This window comes from Lepisosteus platostomus, chromosome 3, assembly GCF_059453375.1.
Source record: "Lepisosteus platostomus isolate fLepPlt1 chromosome 3, fLepPlt1.hap1, whole genome shotgun sequence".
Taxonomy (NCBI): domain Eukaryota; kingdom Metazoa; phylum Chordata; class Actinopteri; order Semionotiformes; family Lepisosteidae; genus Lepisosteus; species Lepisosteus platostomus.
In genome coordinates this window covers 62,201,636-62,218,588 of record NC_142613.1, presented here as the reverse complement: position 1 = coordinate 62,218,588, position 16,953 = coordinate 62,201,636, and the positions used below count along the sequence as shown (strand labels likewise).

The window sequence follows — 16,953 nt, the reverse complement described above, 5'->3', positions numbered from 1 at the left end:
TTTGTAAATTAAACAAATGCAAATCTTGTAGCACAATTATGACTCACGAGCAGAGGCGGTATTTCAGGAACTAAAAACACTGAACAGGTTAAAGCCAATAAATAAACACGTCTGTCATCGTACTGTTAATTTGTACAGTGACGAAGTTGACGTATGCTGTGACAAATCGTTGCATTAGTTTTCAAAAGCTCTTTAAATATGTCTATGTTATAGACTATGTAATTCTAAGCAGCGCTTTGGAACAAAACGACTACATTCTGGAACTTTCTGAATAAAATCGTGGTTAATATATCACGAATATGATCGGATTCCCTTGAGAACCTGTGGCTTTTACTGTAATGTCCAGTCTTCACGTATTTAAAATGTAAGCAAATGATCTGATGCTTTTGTTTAACCCTTTTGTAGCTGGGATATTTATTTTTGCGTTTCTTGAGTATTCTATAGTTTTATAGGTACTTGCACATGTTACACTGGTAAAAACCTGCATCCTAACTGGTTGATAACCACATCTTTATATCTTCTAGAAAAAAATAATCACACTTCCAAATAAAGTGATAATTAAAGTGATAATTTTAAATTATATGTTGTCACCGACATCTGACCCGGATGGATGTTACAGAAAGTCACATTTCTATTGTAGTCACCGCTAGAATTATTTTTGCAGAAATGGCTTTGACCATCTGTCGACTACATTAACAACCACAATGTTTAGTTCATCCATTTCTTAATGTATTTCAGGAAGGAATGTTTACCATCACCTCACAAATAATCTTAACTCTTTTCACCGGTTGAAAGTCTTTCTGTTAAAGTGTAACCCCGCGCCACAAATCCGTCTTACTCTGGTTGCTATAGACGCGCATAGACTCGGGTTTCAACTTCCATGGCAACATCGCGGTGCTTTTCTGGCTACTTCTTCATTACGCTACAGTGATCGGCAATTCCGGCAAAACACAGGCGAAGCAAACGCGAAAACAAGATGTCCCAAGATCCGGAGCAGGCTCTGTACGAATTAAACATGCAGAGAGAGACGTGGTGTCGGGTGGAAGCAGATAGCAAGGGGTTCTGGAGGCGAGCGCAGAGGAAACATTTCGCCTGTCATTTACAGTGCACTTCCGATCTCAATGCCCACAACACGCACAGCCCCAGTGACCGGTCTGCGTGGATGTCTCACGCAGCGAAGATCCCGGAGAGAAGACACTTCCCCGAGAGCTGTAAGAATCGGAGATTTACGAGCGACGTGCAGCATAACATTACACCACTTTTTGGTCAGTTCACACAACGACATGTCTGTTTTTTTTTTCGTCTTTGTTTCTAGATATGACCTTTTGCAAGTCAGTAAAACATCAGCAAAAATTAAAAGGTGAAAAACTCCCAGCACAAACATGTAGACTCGGTATTAATTAAATAAAACGCAAAAAACGTAAGTCATTCAATAAATCAACTATATTAGATCATTTAGAAAATAAAAAATAAAGAGAAATGAAATAAGGAGCTAAGGAGCTTGACAAGTCAGATTTTAGTTTTCCCCTCTTCTGTACAACTGAAGGGTTCACAGCGTAAGCGGTAAAAAAACAGTTATAACTTACAGATTTTTAACACACATACATGTAATACTTAATCAAACTTAAAAAAACATATCAATGATGTAAATCTTGCACGACTTTTCTTCTCAACTTAATCCTACACAACGAGTACCAAACACTGAATTTAAAGTTTGTGAATGCAGGACTTACTGTACAAGAAAAGCTATAAGCACTAAGCGTGATTGAAAAAAAAAATTAAAAAATAAAAAATAAAGTAGCCGTAATTCCCTCTGACGTAAGTTAAGTTCTCTACCATTACCTAAGTCCCAAAATAGAATCAAACGCAAGTACTTTGCAGTAATTGATTTAAGTTTTCTTCTAAGAAGTACAGATACAGTATATTTTTGAAACACCTCAGATTGGTGTAGCCCCTTCAAAATATAAAAATACTTTTTTACAATATATTTGATACACAAATGGTGCTATGGAGTTAGAACTTTTCTTTTAAATTTTAATTTTTTATCTTTACAGATAAGGTACATCTGATGTGACCCTCCCAAGTAAAGCTACAGCTTCCAAGATGTGCTCGAGAAACAGAAAATGTTTAAAATTATGTATCCTTAACTTTCTAAATTGTGTATTGGACAAGAGTAAAATGTTCCAAAACATATGGAAAAAATTACAGCAATTTGTATTACTGGAATGGCAGATCAAAAATATAATTAGTATACTAGCTGTAAAAATTTCAGAATAAGCCATTTGACATAATAATAAAACAAGCAAAACATGTGTCTTCCATCATGTCTCCAATTATTGCAGGCTAAAAAAAGTACATCTAATAGCAATCATTATAGTCTATAGTAATAACACTTATATTGCACTTTTCTGGACACGCCACTCAGAGTGCTTTACAAGTAATGGGGACTCCCCTCTACCACCACCAATGTGCAGCCCCACCTGGATGATGCAACGGCAGCCATAGTGCGCCAGAACGCTCACCACACATCAGCTATCAGTGGGGAGGAGAACAGAGTGATGAAGCCAATTCACAGATGGTGATTATTAGGAGGCCATGATTGGTAAAGGCCGATGGTAAATTTGGCCAGGTTTATTTTGATGGCACCAGAGAGTTGCAGCCTCAGTTTTATTGGGTTGTCCCATCGGGAGAATGGCGCCTTTTTTACAGAATAGTGTCTCTGTGATTATTATGGGGCATAAAGACCCACACAGGCCACAGGGTGAAAACTCCCTATTAGTTCCAATAACACCTCTTCCAGCAGCAACCTTATCTTTCCCTGGAGGTCTCCCATCCAGGTACTGACCAGGCTCACACATGCATAAATGGGTTGCCAGTTGTAGGTTGGTTGCAGGTTGCAGGTATAGCTGCTGGCTATATCTAAAGATATTCACTTAATGTGAACAGCAGGTCTAATTCTGTTTGCATTTGACAAAAAACTCCTTTCTATACGATTAATAATTGTCTTTAATCCGAAGCTCAAAGTAAAATATGTCCCCCAGCCCATTCTTAAAAAGAACCACCATATTATTGATATATATATATAGGTTACCTGATGAATGTTGCAGTACACAATAAAGTCTGCTTCATTTACATATAATCACTTGAAGGTAGTTTTGTCTTTAAGAAAAAAAACTGCACCTGTTTTTCCCATCTGTTTATTATTTTTGGTTTCATTTATGCAAAGTGGTGGAGAAAACCTGATACATCTGATAAACCTGATACATGACTGTTATATAGGCAAAATAATCCCATGAACGTAACTTTGACATCAGATAGTGATATGCATCTGCAGGAGTATAAGTCCATTGGTATAAACAGCTGAAAGAATTCAGATCAGGATTCTCAGGTTGATGTTATTCTTTGTTGCAATGTCTTCTGGATCCTAGGGAACAGTCTGAATGCATTGTGCGTAGTGACCTCCATAACCTTCTCTGGCAGGATTCCTTTAACTTTAGCAATAAACTGACAGGAAATCTGAATATTCTTTGGCTCATTTCTTGCCTGTAAAAAAAAAGTTGAAAATATTACTACTAAGAAATGTTCAAATATACCATTAACATCACAGATATTCCATGGGTACACACAGAAATCACTGGGTTGTAAAACAAAAGGTACTGTACAATGATGAAGTAGGCCGGCATTTCAAAGAGAGAAAAGAAAGTGCTAGGAAAATTGCATCCAGTCAAGTTGTAAATATGCTGAAGGCCTCATTGCAATAGGGTTAACAAAAAAGCTGTGCTACCACATTTTCCATTTCATCGAATACTGAAATACCATCTATTCAATATAAATATGAATAAGATTTTAGATTAGTCCTTCATACATCAAATTTACAGTTCTATTCATAGTTTCTTGGGTTATATGTTTCAGCAATTTTGCAAAAATATTTCTGCATACATTTTCTGATTTTTAGCCTTAACTTCCTAACTGCCTTCTCATTTGTGAGCTTGAATAGAGATATTTTCTGACAGACATCAATAAAAAAAACCACTAAACATAGCTGCTATATGCTTAATGCATCATGGAAATGGTTTAGTAAACTGGAAAAAAATGGGTCAAATGTTCAATGGGTGAAGACATTTACATATAAAACATGGACAGACACACATTAACATTTTATTGGTCTCTGTAAAGGCCAACAGCATGTTGATTCTGTCAGCTACAGCAGTTTAACAGAAAGTTTAGTTTTTATGTTGCATATTAAATGCTCAAAAGCCAAATAAATCTGTTGTGCTCATGAAAAGTCACATCACTGCAATCATGTTTTAAAGAATGTAGATCCTTTAAAGTTTGTTTTGCTAAAGTCATAATAAAGTAGCCTGTTTTGCTTGCTGGTTTAAACTCAAGAGGACTCACCTCTTTATGTAGTCCCAGAGCAGGTGAATCAGTTTCAAGGCAAATGTGTTCCATTGGAATCTGTTTAATCAACTTCACACGCTAAAGTCAGTGGAGACAATATTCAAATTACTTATTTAGACTATTTATTGGTTATTATGACCCATTGAGAAAACAATTATTTAAACTTCATTATCTGCTTACATTCCAAATACACATCTCCCTTCAAATGGTAATTAAATGTAGAAAAATCCTGTTCTGACAACAGCACAAATACAAAAGCACAAATGTTACAGTGTGCTTGTTCCAAAACCACAGGTTTGCATGAATATCTGGCCATATTACTATTAGTATATTTACCAAAATCATTTCTGGTGGTTGCATATTTGGGTTAAGAAAATTCTTTGTCTGAAGACAGCATTAAGACCTGGTGCAAAATTAGAAACGTGACAAACCAGTTCTGGAAAGGATTGTAATAGTAGCTAACTTGCTACTAAAGGCTGTCAAAGGCCTATATGATTTGTAAATAGAGACAATGGGTGGTAATTAAACCACCTCAAACATACTGTTTGTAATTATTAGTGGTGCCTTACTCCACATTCTCACACAGGCTTAATTAATAATAATAATAATTGCTTACACTTATATAGCGCTTTTCTGGACACTCCACTCAAAGCCCTTTACAGGTAATGGGGACTCCCCTCCACCACCACCAATGTGTAGCATCCACCTGGATGATGCGACGGCAGCCATAGTGCACCAGAACGCCCACCACACATCAGCTATCAGTAGGGAGGAGAGCGGAGTAATGAAGTCAATTTATAGATGGGGATTATTAGGAGGCCATGATTGGTAAGGGCCAAAGGGAAATTTGGCCAGGACGCCAGGGTTACACCCCTACTATTTCGAGAAACGCCCTGGGATTTTTAATGACCACAGAGAGTCAGGACCTCGGTTCACAGTATAGTGTCCCCGTCACTATACTAGGGCATTAGGACCCACATGGACCACAGGGTGAGCGCCCCCTGCTGGCCCCACTAACACCTCTTCCAGCAGCAACCTTAGTTTTTCCCAGGAGGTCTCCTTTCCAGGTACTGACCAGGCTCACACCTGCTTAGCTTCAGTGGGTTGCCAGTTGTGAGTTGCAGAGTGATATGGCTGCTGGCCATAATTAATGGATCTAATAGGTATATAAAGCAGGGGCGTCAAACTCATTTGTTATATCAGGCCAGATGTGATTAAAATGTAGTTCAAACAGAACATAAATACCAGAAATACAGGTCTGCTCCTGAATTCTCCCAGTTTCAGGTTTGCATCAGACTTTATTTATAACCACTGTCCTGTTCCTTGTACTATTTGAAAATCAAATTCCACACAAGGATAGTCAGGATACTGAAATGAGCACACAGGATGGAAAACCTGACTTTTTCAGTCACTAGTTAAGAAGATCTCAACATACTGTTTGTAAAACACAGATGTTTCTCTAGGCAGTGACAAAGTAGACATTCGACAATTCCAATATGCACACAGCATTAACAGTTCTGTACCATATAAACAGGGCCTTAAAGCTTGCCAGCATTACAGGTATTGTTATTATGCATGAAAAGCAGAGCACCATTTAAAGCTCATGATTAAGCATACCAATGTAAAAGAGGAAAGGAAATTCCTAACCTGCTCATTCCTACAGACTGCAGGCGGGAAGGAGAAGAAATATCCTGCTTGCACACCCTCCATCGCAACTGATGGCTTTCCCGCAAAGTTATGCAGAAGAGCATGCTGAATGCCTACAATAATAGCACAAGCACACAACTGAACAGCTCATAAATATAACAATGCATTTAGAAGGAACAAGTAACAGGTTTATTCCATGCTGAAAAGAGAAGAAAGAAAACACAACGTTTCGGCCGTGGAGCCTTCTTCAGATGTCAATAACAATGCATTTAGCCTTTAATGTATTGAAATAATGCTTATTGTAATGGATTTACTCTTGAATCTTGTGGATATATTTATTGTTCTACATTTCTTTGCAAATCATATTTGTGTTGATGACTTCAAAACCTAATTTGTTTTACATATTTCCAAAATATTTTATCCAACTAATTGGATTTCCAATGCACCATATCTACTATTTTGAATTACAGTTTAGATCACTTTGAGTAAATGACTTGCTTGCCTGGATAAGTATTAAAATCAAGAGTGTATGATATTGAAATACAATAGTCATTTATAACAAAGTCTAATATATCTCTTATCAGATATATTTATATTATAATTAATATTACACTTTAATATTACAATATTACGATTAATATTACAATTACTGTAATTATTTACAGTAATTACTGTACTATTAATCTTTTTTTTAGAATATCACATTTTAATATCAGCATCTATCTGCAGGGGCCATGAGCTCTACTCTACTATCAAGGTGAGACTTTGCTGCAGTTCCATTGGAAAAAAATGTTAAACAACTAATTATGTAAAAACTATTGTTGGAAAAATATGCAGTGCATATTGTTGGGAAAATATGTATTACATTCTTCTTCTGTAACAGAAATCTGCTTGTTGTTAAGCATTTATAATACATATATTTTTCTGTTACACTTTCTGTAAAACAATGTATAATGCATACAAATTTCTTTTTGCAAATCAATTGAGGTAAATCATACAATACATATATTCAAACTGAATATTATGTTCAACCCTATAATGATTTCTACTCATTGAACCTTGGAGCTTTTTTAATGTTGTTATTGGCCTCAGAGTGGCATCTCTCAGGCCACTGGTTAGGAGGAACCGATTGATCTAGGCATGGTCTGGATGATATCATACACTTTCCACTTCTTAATGATTGACTTGACCATGCTTCAGTTGGTATATAATCTTTGGATTTTTATACCTGTCTCCTGATCTGTGGCTTTACACAGCTTTACTCCTGACTTGTTTTGAAAGGCTCTTGAACTTTATAATTGAATCTTTGCTTGAAATTCACTGCCTGATTAACTGTGTTTATTCTGAAATCATGTGTGAACCACTATTAATCCACACAGAGGCATTAACAGCCAATCAACTAATTGTGTGACTTTTTAAAGCAGTTTTCCAGTAGTTACCAGTAGTTAATGTGGTGAATAGATTTTTTAAAATATTTTCCTTTGCAGATTTTGCTGACATTTAACTTTTTTCATCCATAAAAGTGTACAGGTTGAGCATTCAGGCTTCACTTTATAATATTCACTTTTCAGAAAATGAGTTCACATCATTTGTCAAAGAAATGGTATGTTGTTGGAAAGGAGTCAACATTCTTATGAGGTTTTTGAGTCCAGAGCTTTTGAGATAAGAATGAAAGCTATCAGGTTTTATTATCTCAAAGCATCCCAACCTTGCTCTTTCAGAATTGCAATGGTGATCGCTGCAGCTGAACAGGAGTGGACATTTCTGTGAAACCAAGAAAAAAACAATTTTCAATTCATATTTGTGCAGCATTTTTCAAATACGCAGTTCAGAATAATATGTGTACACATTTTTAGTAGTTCTGGGATGTTTGGCCAATTCTGTGTTCATTGCTGCATGTTGATTAAACCTTTAGTACTGGAAACATTTTCAGGCCCAATTACTGTAAGTTCATAACCAAGAATACAATTTTGTATTACTATGTTAACATGTCTCTTTCAGGGTATTGCAGTACTCAACCTACTCTTATTGGCTGAGCCATTCTGGAACTCCTGGGGCAACATGCTTTCTAAACAAGCTATCATTTGGAAAAAAGAGTGGCACATGCTTTGCTTTCAGTGATGTACATACAAGGGAAATATCAGGAATACTTTACTATGAGCATTAAACCAGAGTAGATCAACCCGAAGTAAACTGTCAGTTCAATTCCATAATGATGAATCAGAGATATTTCTTATTAAATGCATTAGTTTTTACCCACTCTTGCTGAAGCACACAGTGTATTTTGGATATTCACGACAGAGTGAAAACTCCAATCATAGATGAAATTCAATTATATCAAGTGACTGAACTAATGTAACATGATCAATAGAAAATTGAGAAAAACTGGCATTCTAATTTGGATCTCAAATGAAACTGCAGCTCTACATTTGAATACTTTGAAAAATACTGAAAAAATACCCTTTTTCAGTAAATGTAGTTTTATGTAGTATCAGTCCTTCTCTTTTAGAAAGGAGCATTTAAGTGCACATTGTATAAGAAAATAAATCAAACAATAAAAAATGTAGTAATAGACATACAACGATAAAACAGGATAGCAATTACAATATTTGTTTAATTCACTTTTGCCAACACATCTGTCATTGTGTTTATAAAACTTAAATTGTTTATTGTGGAAAATTGCATGGGAGTTTATTTAAGTAATATTTCTTTCCTCTAACAATGTACTATCCAACAAAACACTCACACTGGCAAATCAAGTTCCTTGGCAATTTGCATTTGCTTTCTGAAGACTCTCAGTTGTTCCTCATGGTGCTGTGCGTCAGGGGCATACCAAGGTGTGTAGTCGAGACCTATCTGCAGATGTGGAGGAATAGCTTAGTCCAAATTTGTTTTGAAAAAACTGTAAAACACTGTCTGAGCCTTAAAAACACTTAAAGATACATGGAAGATTAAATGTATAAGATACATACTGTACACTACAATGTACTATTAATCTTTTCAGATATATAATAGATGACTACTGTACGTACAGTACCTCAACAGTCACAGCAGATATTTTTTATAATTATGTACAAACCCTCAATGGCAAAACACATTGAGCTAATGTGGCAAAAGTGGAAAAGCTGTGCTGCATAAATCTAAAAATTATTAATTTACATTGAAGTACCAAAAGCATGACACTTCACTTTACAATCTGTAGGCAGGACAATGTGTTTCTTTGCAGTGTCAGTGCATAGAGTTCATGCAGTGATAAAGGTCTTCAAATATTTTCTGATATATTGCCTATTTTAAATGTCAAAAACAGATGCTTTATGTTATTATGAAATAATTTCTGTTATTTAAAAAGTCGTTAAGGCCCAGTTTTTTACCTCACCAACTGCTACTATTTCATCCCTGTACTTCTGGAAAAAGGGCAGGGCTGGCTCCAAATCCTGGAAGACAGACCATTAGCTGTTCTTAATTTTCATTCCTTCTATAAAAATGAAACCATATGTATTTGGTAGATAAAACAAAAATAGGTAATTGGGGGACGGGATCAAACCATGACAATTCTACAGTTCAGTTTTGGCACCAGTCCTAATTAAAACTAGATGTTTTGCTGTGTGGAAAAACGATGACGGCAATGTTTCTGAATTGATAACAGGTGTGCAACAAAAGCAAGTTCATAAATTCCGTGAAATGTTATTCTGTGCTCGGATGTGATGATGCACATGCATTGTGTTAACACATCCTAGCACTGTAATAGCAATGCATAACTGAGCTCTAATATTCCAGTGCAAAACTCCATGACTAAATAACTCAAACAGTTATTCACATTAATGCCCACCAATCCGCCATTTCTCATCCGTTAAGACTTCTTTTGCACAAATGTTAGTGATCATCCTCACCCTGATACAGAACATGTCATAAGAGCAAGACAAGCATGGGACATATGTCTTCAGACCCTTCACAAGTGATTTAAAGGGGAATTGCAGTCCCAGTTTCTCAGACCAGTTATTAAATCTCAGTAAAAAAATAAATTAATTAATGATGTAGTAAAATTTAATCAGAATTCAGAATTAAGCATGATAGAGTGAACTTTGTAAAGTACTATATGGTCTCCATTTTGCTGAGAAATCCTTGTCTCACCATGGACAAGAGTGTGAGTTTGAGCAGACTGTGACACAAGGCAGCCCTTCCTGCTCACTAGTCACTACAATGGCTAGTTTAATGTGATGTACAAGCGAATAAGTACAGGTTGTGCAGCAGACATTTCCTCACGTTATGTTCCAATGTGATCTGCATGCAGAGTTAACAAGTAGAATTTAGATATCTATTATGGTATATATGATGACATGGCATCAAATAAGGTACAGTATCTATAGTCTGTGTTGCATTATCACTGTACAATTATTGTTCATCAGCCTCAACGTGCAGGGCCATACTGGACAGAAAATGCAGGCTACCTTGATCACACAATCACTTCTCCATCAAACCTTGAAATTGGTTTGAGAGATTAGTGATGGTGTGGAGTACAACTAATGCTGAGTTCCAATTAGGATTTGCTGTTGCACAAACTGGTCACACTGCCCTGTGCTTTGTGGGTGATATCTTGTCATCAGTCCCCCTCCCACCCTTAACGCAACCCAGCAAACACAGACAGCTCACTCTCCAAAATGACAATGTTCATCCCCACAAAACAAGGCATACCTTTGTGCACATAATGTTCAAGAGCTGGATTGGTCTTCATGATTACCCATCTGTTCTTGTGAGGTCTTATGAGACACGTTGGATTGCAATGTACAGCTACAGTACATTGTCAACTACAGAGAATTGCACAGTTGTTCCAGGCATAGCTGCTCTCCCATAAGCACTTGTGTGTCATCTGTCTGTTGAGTCATGTAAACTTCAGGCATGCGCAATGGCAGGTCACACCTGCTACTAGATATCTGCAACCACTGTGTGGTTTCATGAAATCTGTTACATCATGGCCAACTCATCTCACCTGTGGCTTGTGATTGTTTTTTTTTATTGCACTGACAAACTTTAACTGAAACTAAAGTATCAATATGTATTGAAATATAAGGTGAAACGACATCACTATTGATGAAAACAAGACCCCTACCTTTGTTTTTCACTTTTCTTCAGTTTTTTCTTTCATTGTTTTTTTTTTTGCCTTTCTGCCAACTTACACTGTGCTGAAATAACTTAAATGCTGGCGAACGTGGAAGGAGTGTGTAAAAGTAATTAATTTCAACACCCTTAACCAACTCCCATTGGGGAGTATTTTTTTCAATTCAATGTAAATTAATTTATTTCAAATTACATAGTGATAACTATGTGAGTTTCACTGGGAATTCCGACAAAGCTTTGTCTAATACAGAAATCACAATAACAATCAACAGGAACTGAGAGAGCACTTTGCTAATAAAATGTTTTTCAATGTCACTGGCAGACCGGTAATTACTGTACCACTATATGGTGGACAGGGGGGAAAAAGGCAGTACACGATAAAGGTAACCTTCTTCAAGAATCAAATGTAATTTTCTTATATAAGAAAATAAATGCAACAAAATTCTCCCACTCCTTTCCATTAGTGACATTAATTCCACAAATGCCTCCCACACACACCACTGGTTTTGGCTCCTTCATGATGAATCAGCCGCAGGTATGTCTGCTCTTACCTCCAATCTGACACTGTGCTGGTCCTTGGAACCCCACTTTTGAATTGGGTGAATTCCCAGACATGGACCCACCAGAGCTGGATAGCTGAAATATTAAGAATAACACAAATTATGGAACTAAATGAAACAAATTATAGCAGACCTATTAAATTTAGAGTTACATATTCTGCACTGATATTTACATGTAAAAACTATGATAAACCAAGCGCAATACACATTTTTCAAAATGTAATGAAACTATACTTGTTATTAGACTTTCATTAAAATTCTGTCAGTTTAAAAACAGATTTTGGTGTTCTGTAACAATGTTAGCAACATTAATGTAATTATAAGGTTTCATTATGTTTTTATTTTTCAAATAAATGTCACAGTACATGCTGCCTAACGTCGGACTCTTGGCTTCACCTTAAACATTCTCCCACAAGAAAACTGGAATTCATCTAATTCTTTGTAGCTTATTGACCAAAGACTGATAATATGTATAACCATTTCCAGCTGCTATCTAATCTTCACAGAACAATAAAAGTGTTCAGTATGGGTTTTTCGAAAAAGGACTAACTCGACAGATTCCAAGCATTTGCAAATATCTAAATTATGACCACGCTTCCCACTCTGTGTTTCTGTCACCTGGCAGAAATCTAAATAAAAGAGAAATGCACTGTGTTGGGTAAGACAGTCCATATTTGGTAAAAGGATGTAAATCCATAAATCAGGGGATCTAGAGTTTTGCTAATCGTGGACCAAAGTCCTGGGGGGCTAGGAGTGACAGAAGGGTGATTGGAAATAAGGGACAGGTGGTGTCCTTAAGCTGTTCAGTGACCTCCGTTCAGAAATCAGGGCCTACAAGCAGCTGAATCTACACATACAAAGACACCCATGGTTGGGCATTCTCAAAATAACTCAAACTACTGTCCGCCTTAGGAAAAAAAAAACTGTAACAGTGACTTTTAGTAAAGACTGCTGAAAAGAACAATAAAGCAAAACATAATAAAACACAATGTTCAAAAGAAACGTTTATTTCATGTGAAAATACAAAACATATTTTCAGTTAGCTCATAGTAAAAATTTATCCTATATTTCATTATCACGCATAGCCACAGATATAAGATATAGTGAACATTAAGAACAATATAAAAAATAATACCAGTACTTTCTGCTTGAAGTTGATTTAACAATTATGATCTGATTTTGGAAAGCAAGGATATCTGTCAATTAGTGTTACATATTGAAAATTAGCCTGTGGAATCTCAGCCAAAGACATTCTTCTTTCCATGACCTGATGAATCTGGTCAGAAATGAAATGGAATATAAAGTTCAGCACTGACCTTTGTTCTTTGGTCTTTCTTACCTTTTACTAAGTTGAATAACTCTTTCAAATTCTTTTACTTCTTCTGTTACTGAAATAAAAGCCTTAACTCCAGCCTACAATGAAAAAATCATTAATGAATAGTTCATTTCTTTTTAGTAGTAGTATTATAGTTGGCTGGTTAGTAGTATTATGTTGGTAACTGAGAACAAAACAGTCAATGAGCTGTAAAAAAACAAAAAGGTTCTGGCTCACTATTTAAATATCAGTTTAATATATAACACCAAATATAAAGATTATAATAAATGTTAATCTATAAAATCTGATTACTATTTGACCAGCACATACTGCAATATATCATTGTTTCCACTAGGTGTTGCACACTACTGTGCATAACTGCATGTACAGATTCTGCAATTATTTTAGATGTAATGTGTTTTAGCAGCACTTTGATGACAAGTAACATTGATTCGGTCTCTTGTTGTCAGATTTATGAACTGGATAATTAATCTAATTTTGCTGACTGACCTCTTTTGCTCTCTTAATAACATCTTCTATGTCCTGCAGAATGTAGAAATAACAAGGGTTATAAAGAGGAACAACAATAGACATAGAGGTTTACCTTCTAAAGCTCAATATCATGATACAAAAGCGCCACAAAGGGGCAGCTGTACACTCACACAAGTCACTCTGCTCCATATTTGTCCAGGGCAGTGAACACAGCTGGCTCCAACAGTGAAAATCTATTTCAAAAGACTCCCACTTTTGCAATCCACCCAAAACCGTATCCCAGCACTTGCTTAAGGGACCAATCAAGAGCAAAACTCTAACTTTAGCTCCAGTATGTTAATGAGAAATAGGATATTTAACCCACCCCCAACACGCAGGGCAGTTCGACTTCTGTTCTCTCCTTATAAAAGTGGTCGTCAACCCTTCTGCCCAGCAAGAGCCATGGCCCCCAAGGCAGCCAAGCGACGGACGGGAGCCTCCAGCACAGTCACCTCTATCTTTGACCAGACTCAGATTCAGGAGTTTAAGGAGGCCTTCACGGTCATCGACCAGAACCGCGATGGATTAATCACAAAGGACGACCTGCGGGACACCTTTGCGGCCATGGGCTGCCTGAATATCAAGAGTGAGGAGCTGGACGCCATGCTGAGGGAGTCCAATGGACCCATCAACTTCACCACCTTCCTCACCATGTTCGGGGAGAAGCTGAAGGGTGCGGACCCAGAGGACGTGATCACCTCTGCCTTCAAGATCCTGGACCCCGAGGGCAAAGGCACCATCAAGAAGGATTACCTGCAGGAGCTGCTGCAGACCCAGTGTGACCACTTCTCGGACGAGGAGATCAACAACCTATGGGCTGCTTTCCCCCCTGATATCACTGGCAATGTCGACTACAGGAATGTGAGCTATATCATCACCCACGGTGAAGACAAGAGCGAATGAGCACACTTCTTCCAAGGCATTCTGAGGAACTGAAGCTGGGGACCTACTTTCTTTTCAGCTTAATGGGAATCTAGCAATCTGTCAATACCAATCACATTAATTACCTGCTACATTGATTTTCCTTATGTGTTAAGAATGAATGTTACTGCCAGATGTCATCATTTAAAACATTTTCACTGCAATTTGGGAAATTGTGAAATATTACATTAAAAAGCAATATTCCAATCTCTAGAACATGAATTGCCTTTTTGATGAAGCGGAAATAATTAAGGTTTAGCAGTAAAAAATGAGAGCTCAACTGGAATGAAAATGATAAAACATTAAAGATTTGAGGATGGTGACTGTGAAGCCATGCTCTTGTGGACTGATTACTCTATAACTACTATATACATTTTAGAAATCTGTAAATTTGGCTTTGAGAACCTTAATGGATACATCGTATTTACTGTTACACTGAATTTGCTGATTAGCAGTTAGAAAAAGAAGGGTCTGGCTGTGGCAACACTGTGCAAGTCAGGAGCTCGGAGTGAACTGGAAGGGTGGCCATCTTGAGTAACTCTAGACTACAGATCCCTTGTAAAATGTATTAAAAGGCAGTGGAGCAAAGTAGCCTAAATACAAAATGTGGAGCTGGAGGTGAGCTTGAAAACTGCCTTTTAAGTGTCTCCCCCTCCAGGAGAAACAAGGAGACAGCTCTGTTGCTGTCTGTGCTGTACCTGTTCTTTTGATTAACACTTGTGCTCATTTTAATGCCTTAAAATGTATTTAAAAATCCTCCAAAATCTGTTTCAGCACAATAGGGAGATGTGCTATTACAATATGCAGCTGTTTTGTCCACCCTTATGATACTGTCATATCCTGTTTACAAGTATTTGTATTGCATTTAAACTAAAAAATACAGGAAACTGAGTGATGCATTTCTTTTCAGTGAGAAAGAACAAAAAAGACTATTTCTAGAAGGTTAAGATGAAAACCAAAGAATGTGATTTTCTAAACAATGTACATTCAGTCTGTAATTAGTCTTTACATGTGTACTGTAATGTCTCAATAAAACTATAAATCCCATGTTGTAATACAAATTCATCAGCACCAAAAACTCCAACACCCGTGGTTCATTCCAGCTCAGAACATAAAATCACTATTTTTAACTTTTTCATGACTGAAAGGTCAAGAGATAATAATGTCTCAAATTTCAAGCGGCCAACGATCGTATGTGTGCTTTACGAAATGCTTCTTACGACTAAAAAACTGGACAAACTCTTTCTGTATAAAATTACATTGTAAAATAAATACAACATACACACTACATTGTATTATATTTACACGTAAATATATTTCGTAATCGTAAATAGGCGCTGACGAAGTCACGGGAAAGTATTCCACGTTTGGAATAAACGAGGCAGAGGTTGTATAAACTGTATGTCAATTTACCAAAATATATCCACGTCTTTCCCGACGTTATTGCTGGATAAACAAAACATCTATTTTCATTTATCTCCGCGACTATCTGTTGAACGCACGTGTTCAATAGCAGAACAGAGATTTGGTATTTCCCATAAGTCTTACAGTACCTCTAAAAATTCCGGAGCTGAAAGATGACAGTGGCAATCAACCAATCCCACCACAGCCATTGAAATTAAAGTTTCACCACTCGCACTGCATTCTGGGACAGTGTAGTTTCTTTTCCACATTTGCGTGAACAGTCTGGCAAGCTTGAAAGCCCGGACGGCGGCGTTCGAGTCACAGACTGCATTCTTTTCAATGGTGCAAGGATGTCTCTATAGTCTCAAGAACAAAACAGGGTTGTTATAGATGATCTTTCCACAGTAAGAGAATCAGTGCAAATATTAAGATTATATAAGAAATAATAAATCCGTTCATGATCCGGAAAAGCATATAAATGAACACACAAGAAGTGGGCGTGGAATATTAAAACAGTTAAATATATCTATATTATTTTCATATTATATACGTGTATTTCAGGATCATTAAATTAACCTACCTTTCTCGCATTTCACGCATTTTTGTGTGACATTTTCTGACAATATATATAACTTATTTTGATGAATTCTGAAATTTGGATTTTTATGGACAAATATAAAAACAACATTTGACTTGGCTGCTGTCATATCTGAAAATGCATTTGATTAAATAGATTAAATAGATTGGAAATACGTGTTCATGGTATTATGGAAGACTCATTTGTAAGGTGGGTTGAAATGTTACTGTAGGTCTGTCCGGAAATCACATTTTTAACTAAAATGGTTTCCTTTCTCGGATACTTATATCTGTTCCAGAACTTACCCGTGTTCCTTATATCCTCATTTTAAAAAAAATCAGATTCTATAGTTATGTGATTCGTCGAAAACGATAAAATGCTTCACATTTCCTAAGCTCATTTGCAAAAGCCAAAGAATGCAAAAGGTTCAATTCTTCCTGTTTTTCGTCATTATTATTGGGCTGCAAGTGCAAGAGTCATGA

At 36.6% G+C, this 16,953-nt stretch overlaps 2 protein-coding genes and 1 pseudogene across 7 annotated transcripts; 2 read left to right on the top strand and 1 right to left on the bottom strand.

Annotated features, from left to right (window-relative positions):
- Nucleotides 1-564: 564 nt before the first annotated feature.
- Nucleotides 565-2,312, top strand: spata45 (spermatogenesis associated 45). Of its 4 annotated transcripts, none has more exons than XM_088626335.1 (3): nt 565-1,211; nt 1,316-1,360; nt 2,055-2,312. In XM_088626335.1, exons 1-3 carry the CDS (start codon nt 977-979, stop codon nt 2,072-2,074), a joined length of 300 nt encoding a protein of 99 aa, XP_088482461.1. In that variant the 5' UTR covers nt 565-976; the 3' UTR covers nt 2,075-2,312. The 4 variants fall into 4 exon arrangements, with proteins under 4 accessions (XP_088482461.1, XP_088482458.1, XP_088482462.1 ...); XM_088626332.1 differs by having other exon boundaries at nt 1,316-1,420; XM_088626336.1 differs by lacking the exon at nt 1,316-1,360.
- An 869-nt stretch (nt 2,313-3,181) lies between these two features.
- LOC148675220 (putative deoxyribonuclease tatdn3) lies at nt 3,182-16,314 on the bottom strand. Of its 3 annotated transcripts, XR_015935470.1 has the most exons (11): nt 16,044-16,314; nt 13,549-13,581; nt 13,063-13,136; nt 11,715-11,799; nt 9,420-9,482; nt 8,795-8,904; nt 7,757-7,812; nt 6,049-6,161; nt 5,018-5,159; nt 4,399-4,479; nt 3,524-3,543 (listed from the first exon to the last, which is right to left on the bottom strand). XR_015935470.1 is itself a non-coding variant. In XM_088626330.1 (10 exons), the coding sequence occupies exons 1-10, from the start codon at nt 16,161-16,163 to the stop codon at nt 3,385-3,387; spliced, it is 894 nt and encodes a 297-aa protein (XP_088482456.1). In that variant the 5' UTR covers nt 16,164-16,270; the 3' UTR covers nt 3,182-3,384. The 3 variants fall into 3 exon arrangements, 2 of the variants coding, with proteins under 2 accessions (XP_088482456.1, XP_088482457.1); XM_088626330.1 differs by lacking the exon at nt 5,018-5,159 and having other exon boundaries at nt 3,182-3,543; nt 16,044-16,270; XM_088626331.1 differs by lacking the exons at nt 5,018-5,159; nt 13,549-13,581 and having other exon boundaries at nt 3,182-3,543; nt 16,044-16,268.
- Nucleotides 13,909-15,537, top strand: LOC148675221 (myosin regulatory light chain 11 pseudogene; annotated as a pseudogene).
- Nucleotides 16,315-16,953: the final 639 nt, after the last annotated feature.

Bases quoted from the DNA above. Each gene is read 5' to 3' on its own strand.
- LOC148675220 (XM_088626330.1), bottom strand. From the start codon at position 16,163: ATGTGGAAAAGAAACTACACTGTCCCAGAATGCAGTGCGAGTGGTGAA. The intron at 9,483-11,714 runs GTAAGAGCAGAC...TCTGTCTTCCAG, and splicing joins AGCACAGTGTCAGATTGGAG to GATTTGGAGCCAGCCCTGCC. The intron at 8,905-9,419 runs GTAAAAAACTGG...CCACATCTGCAG, and splicing joins AAATAGTAGCAGTTGGTGAG to ATAGGTCTCGACTACACACC.
- spata45 (XM_088626332.1), top strand. From the start codon at position 977: ATGTCCCAAGATCCGGAGCAGGCTCTGTACGAATTAAACATGCAGAGA. The intron at 1,212-1,315 runs GTAAGAATCGGA...CTTTGTTTCTAG, and splicing joins AAGACACTTCCCCGAGAGCT to ATATGACCTTTTGCAAGTCA.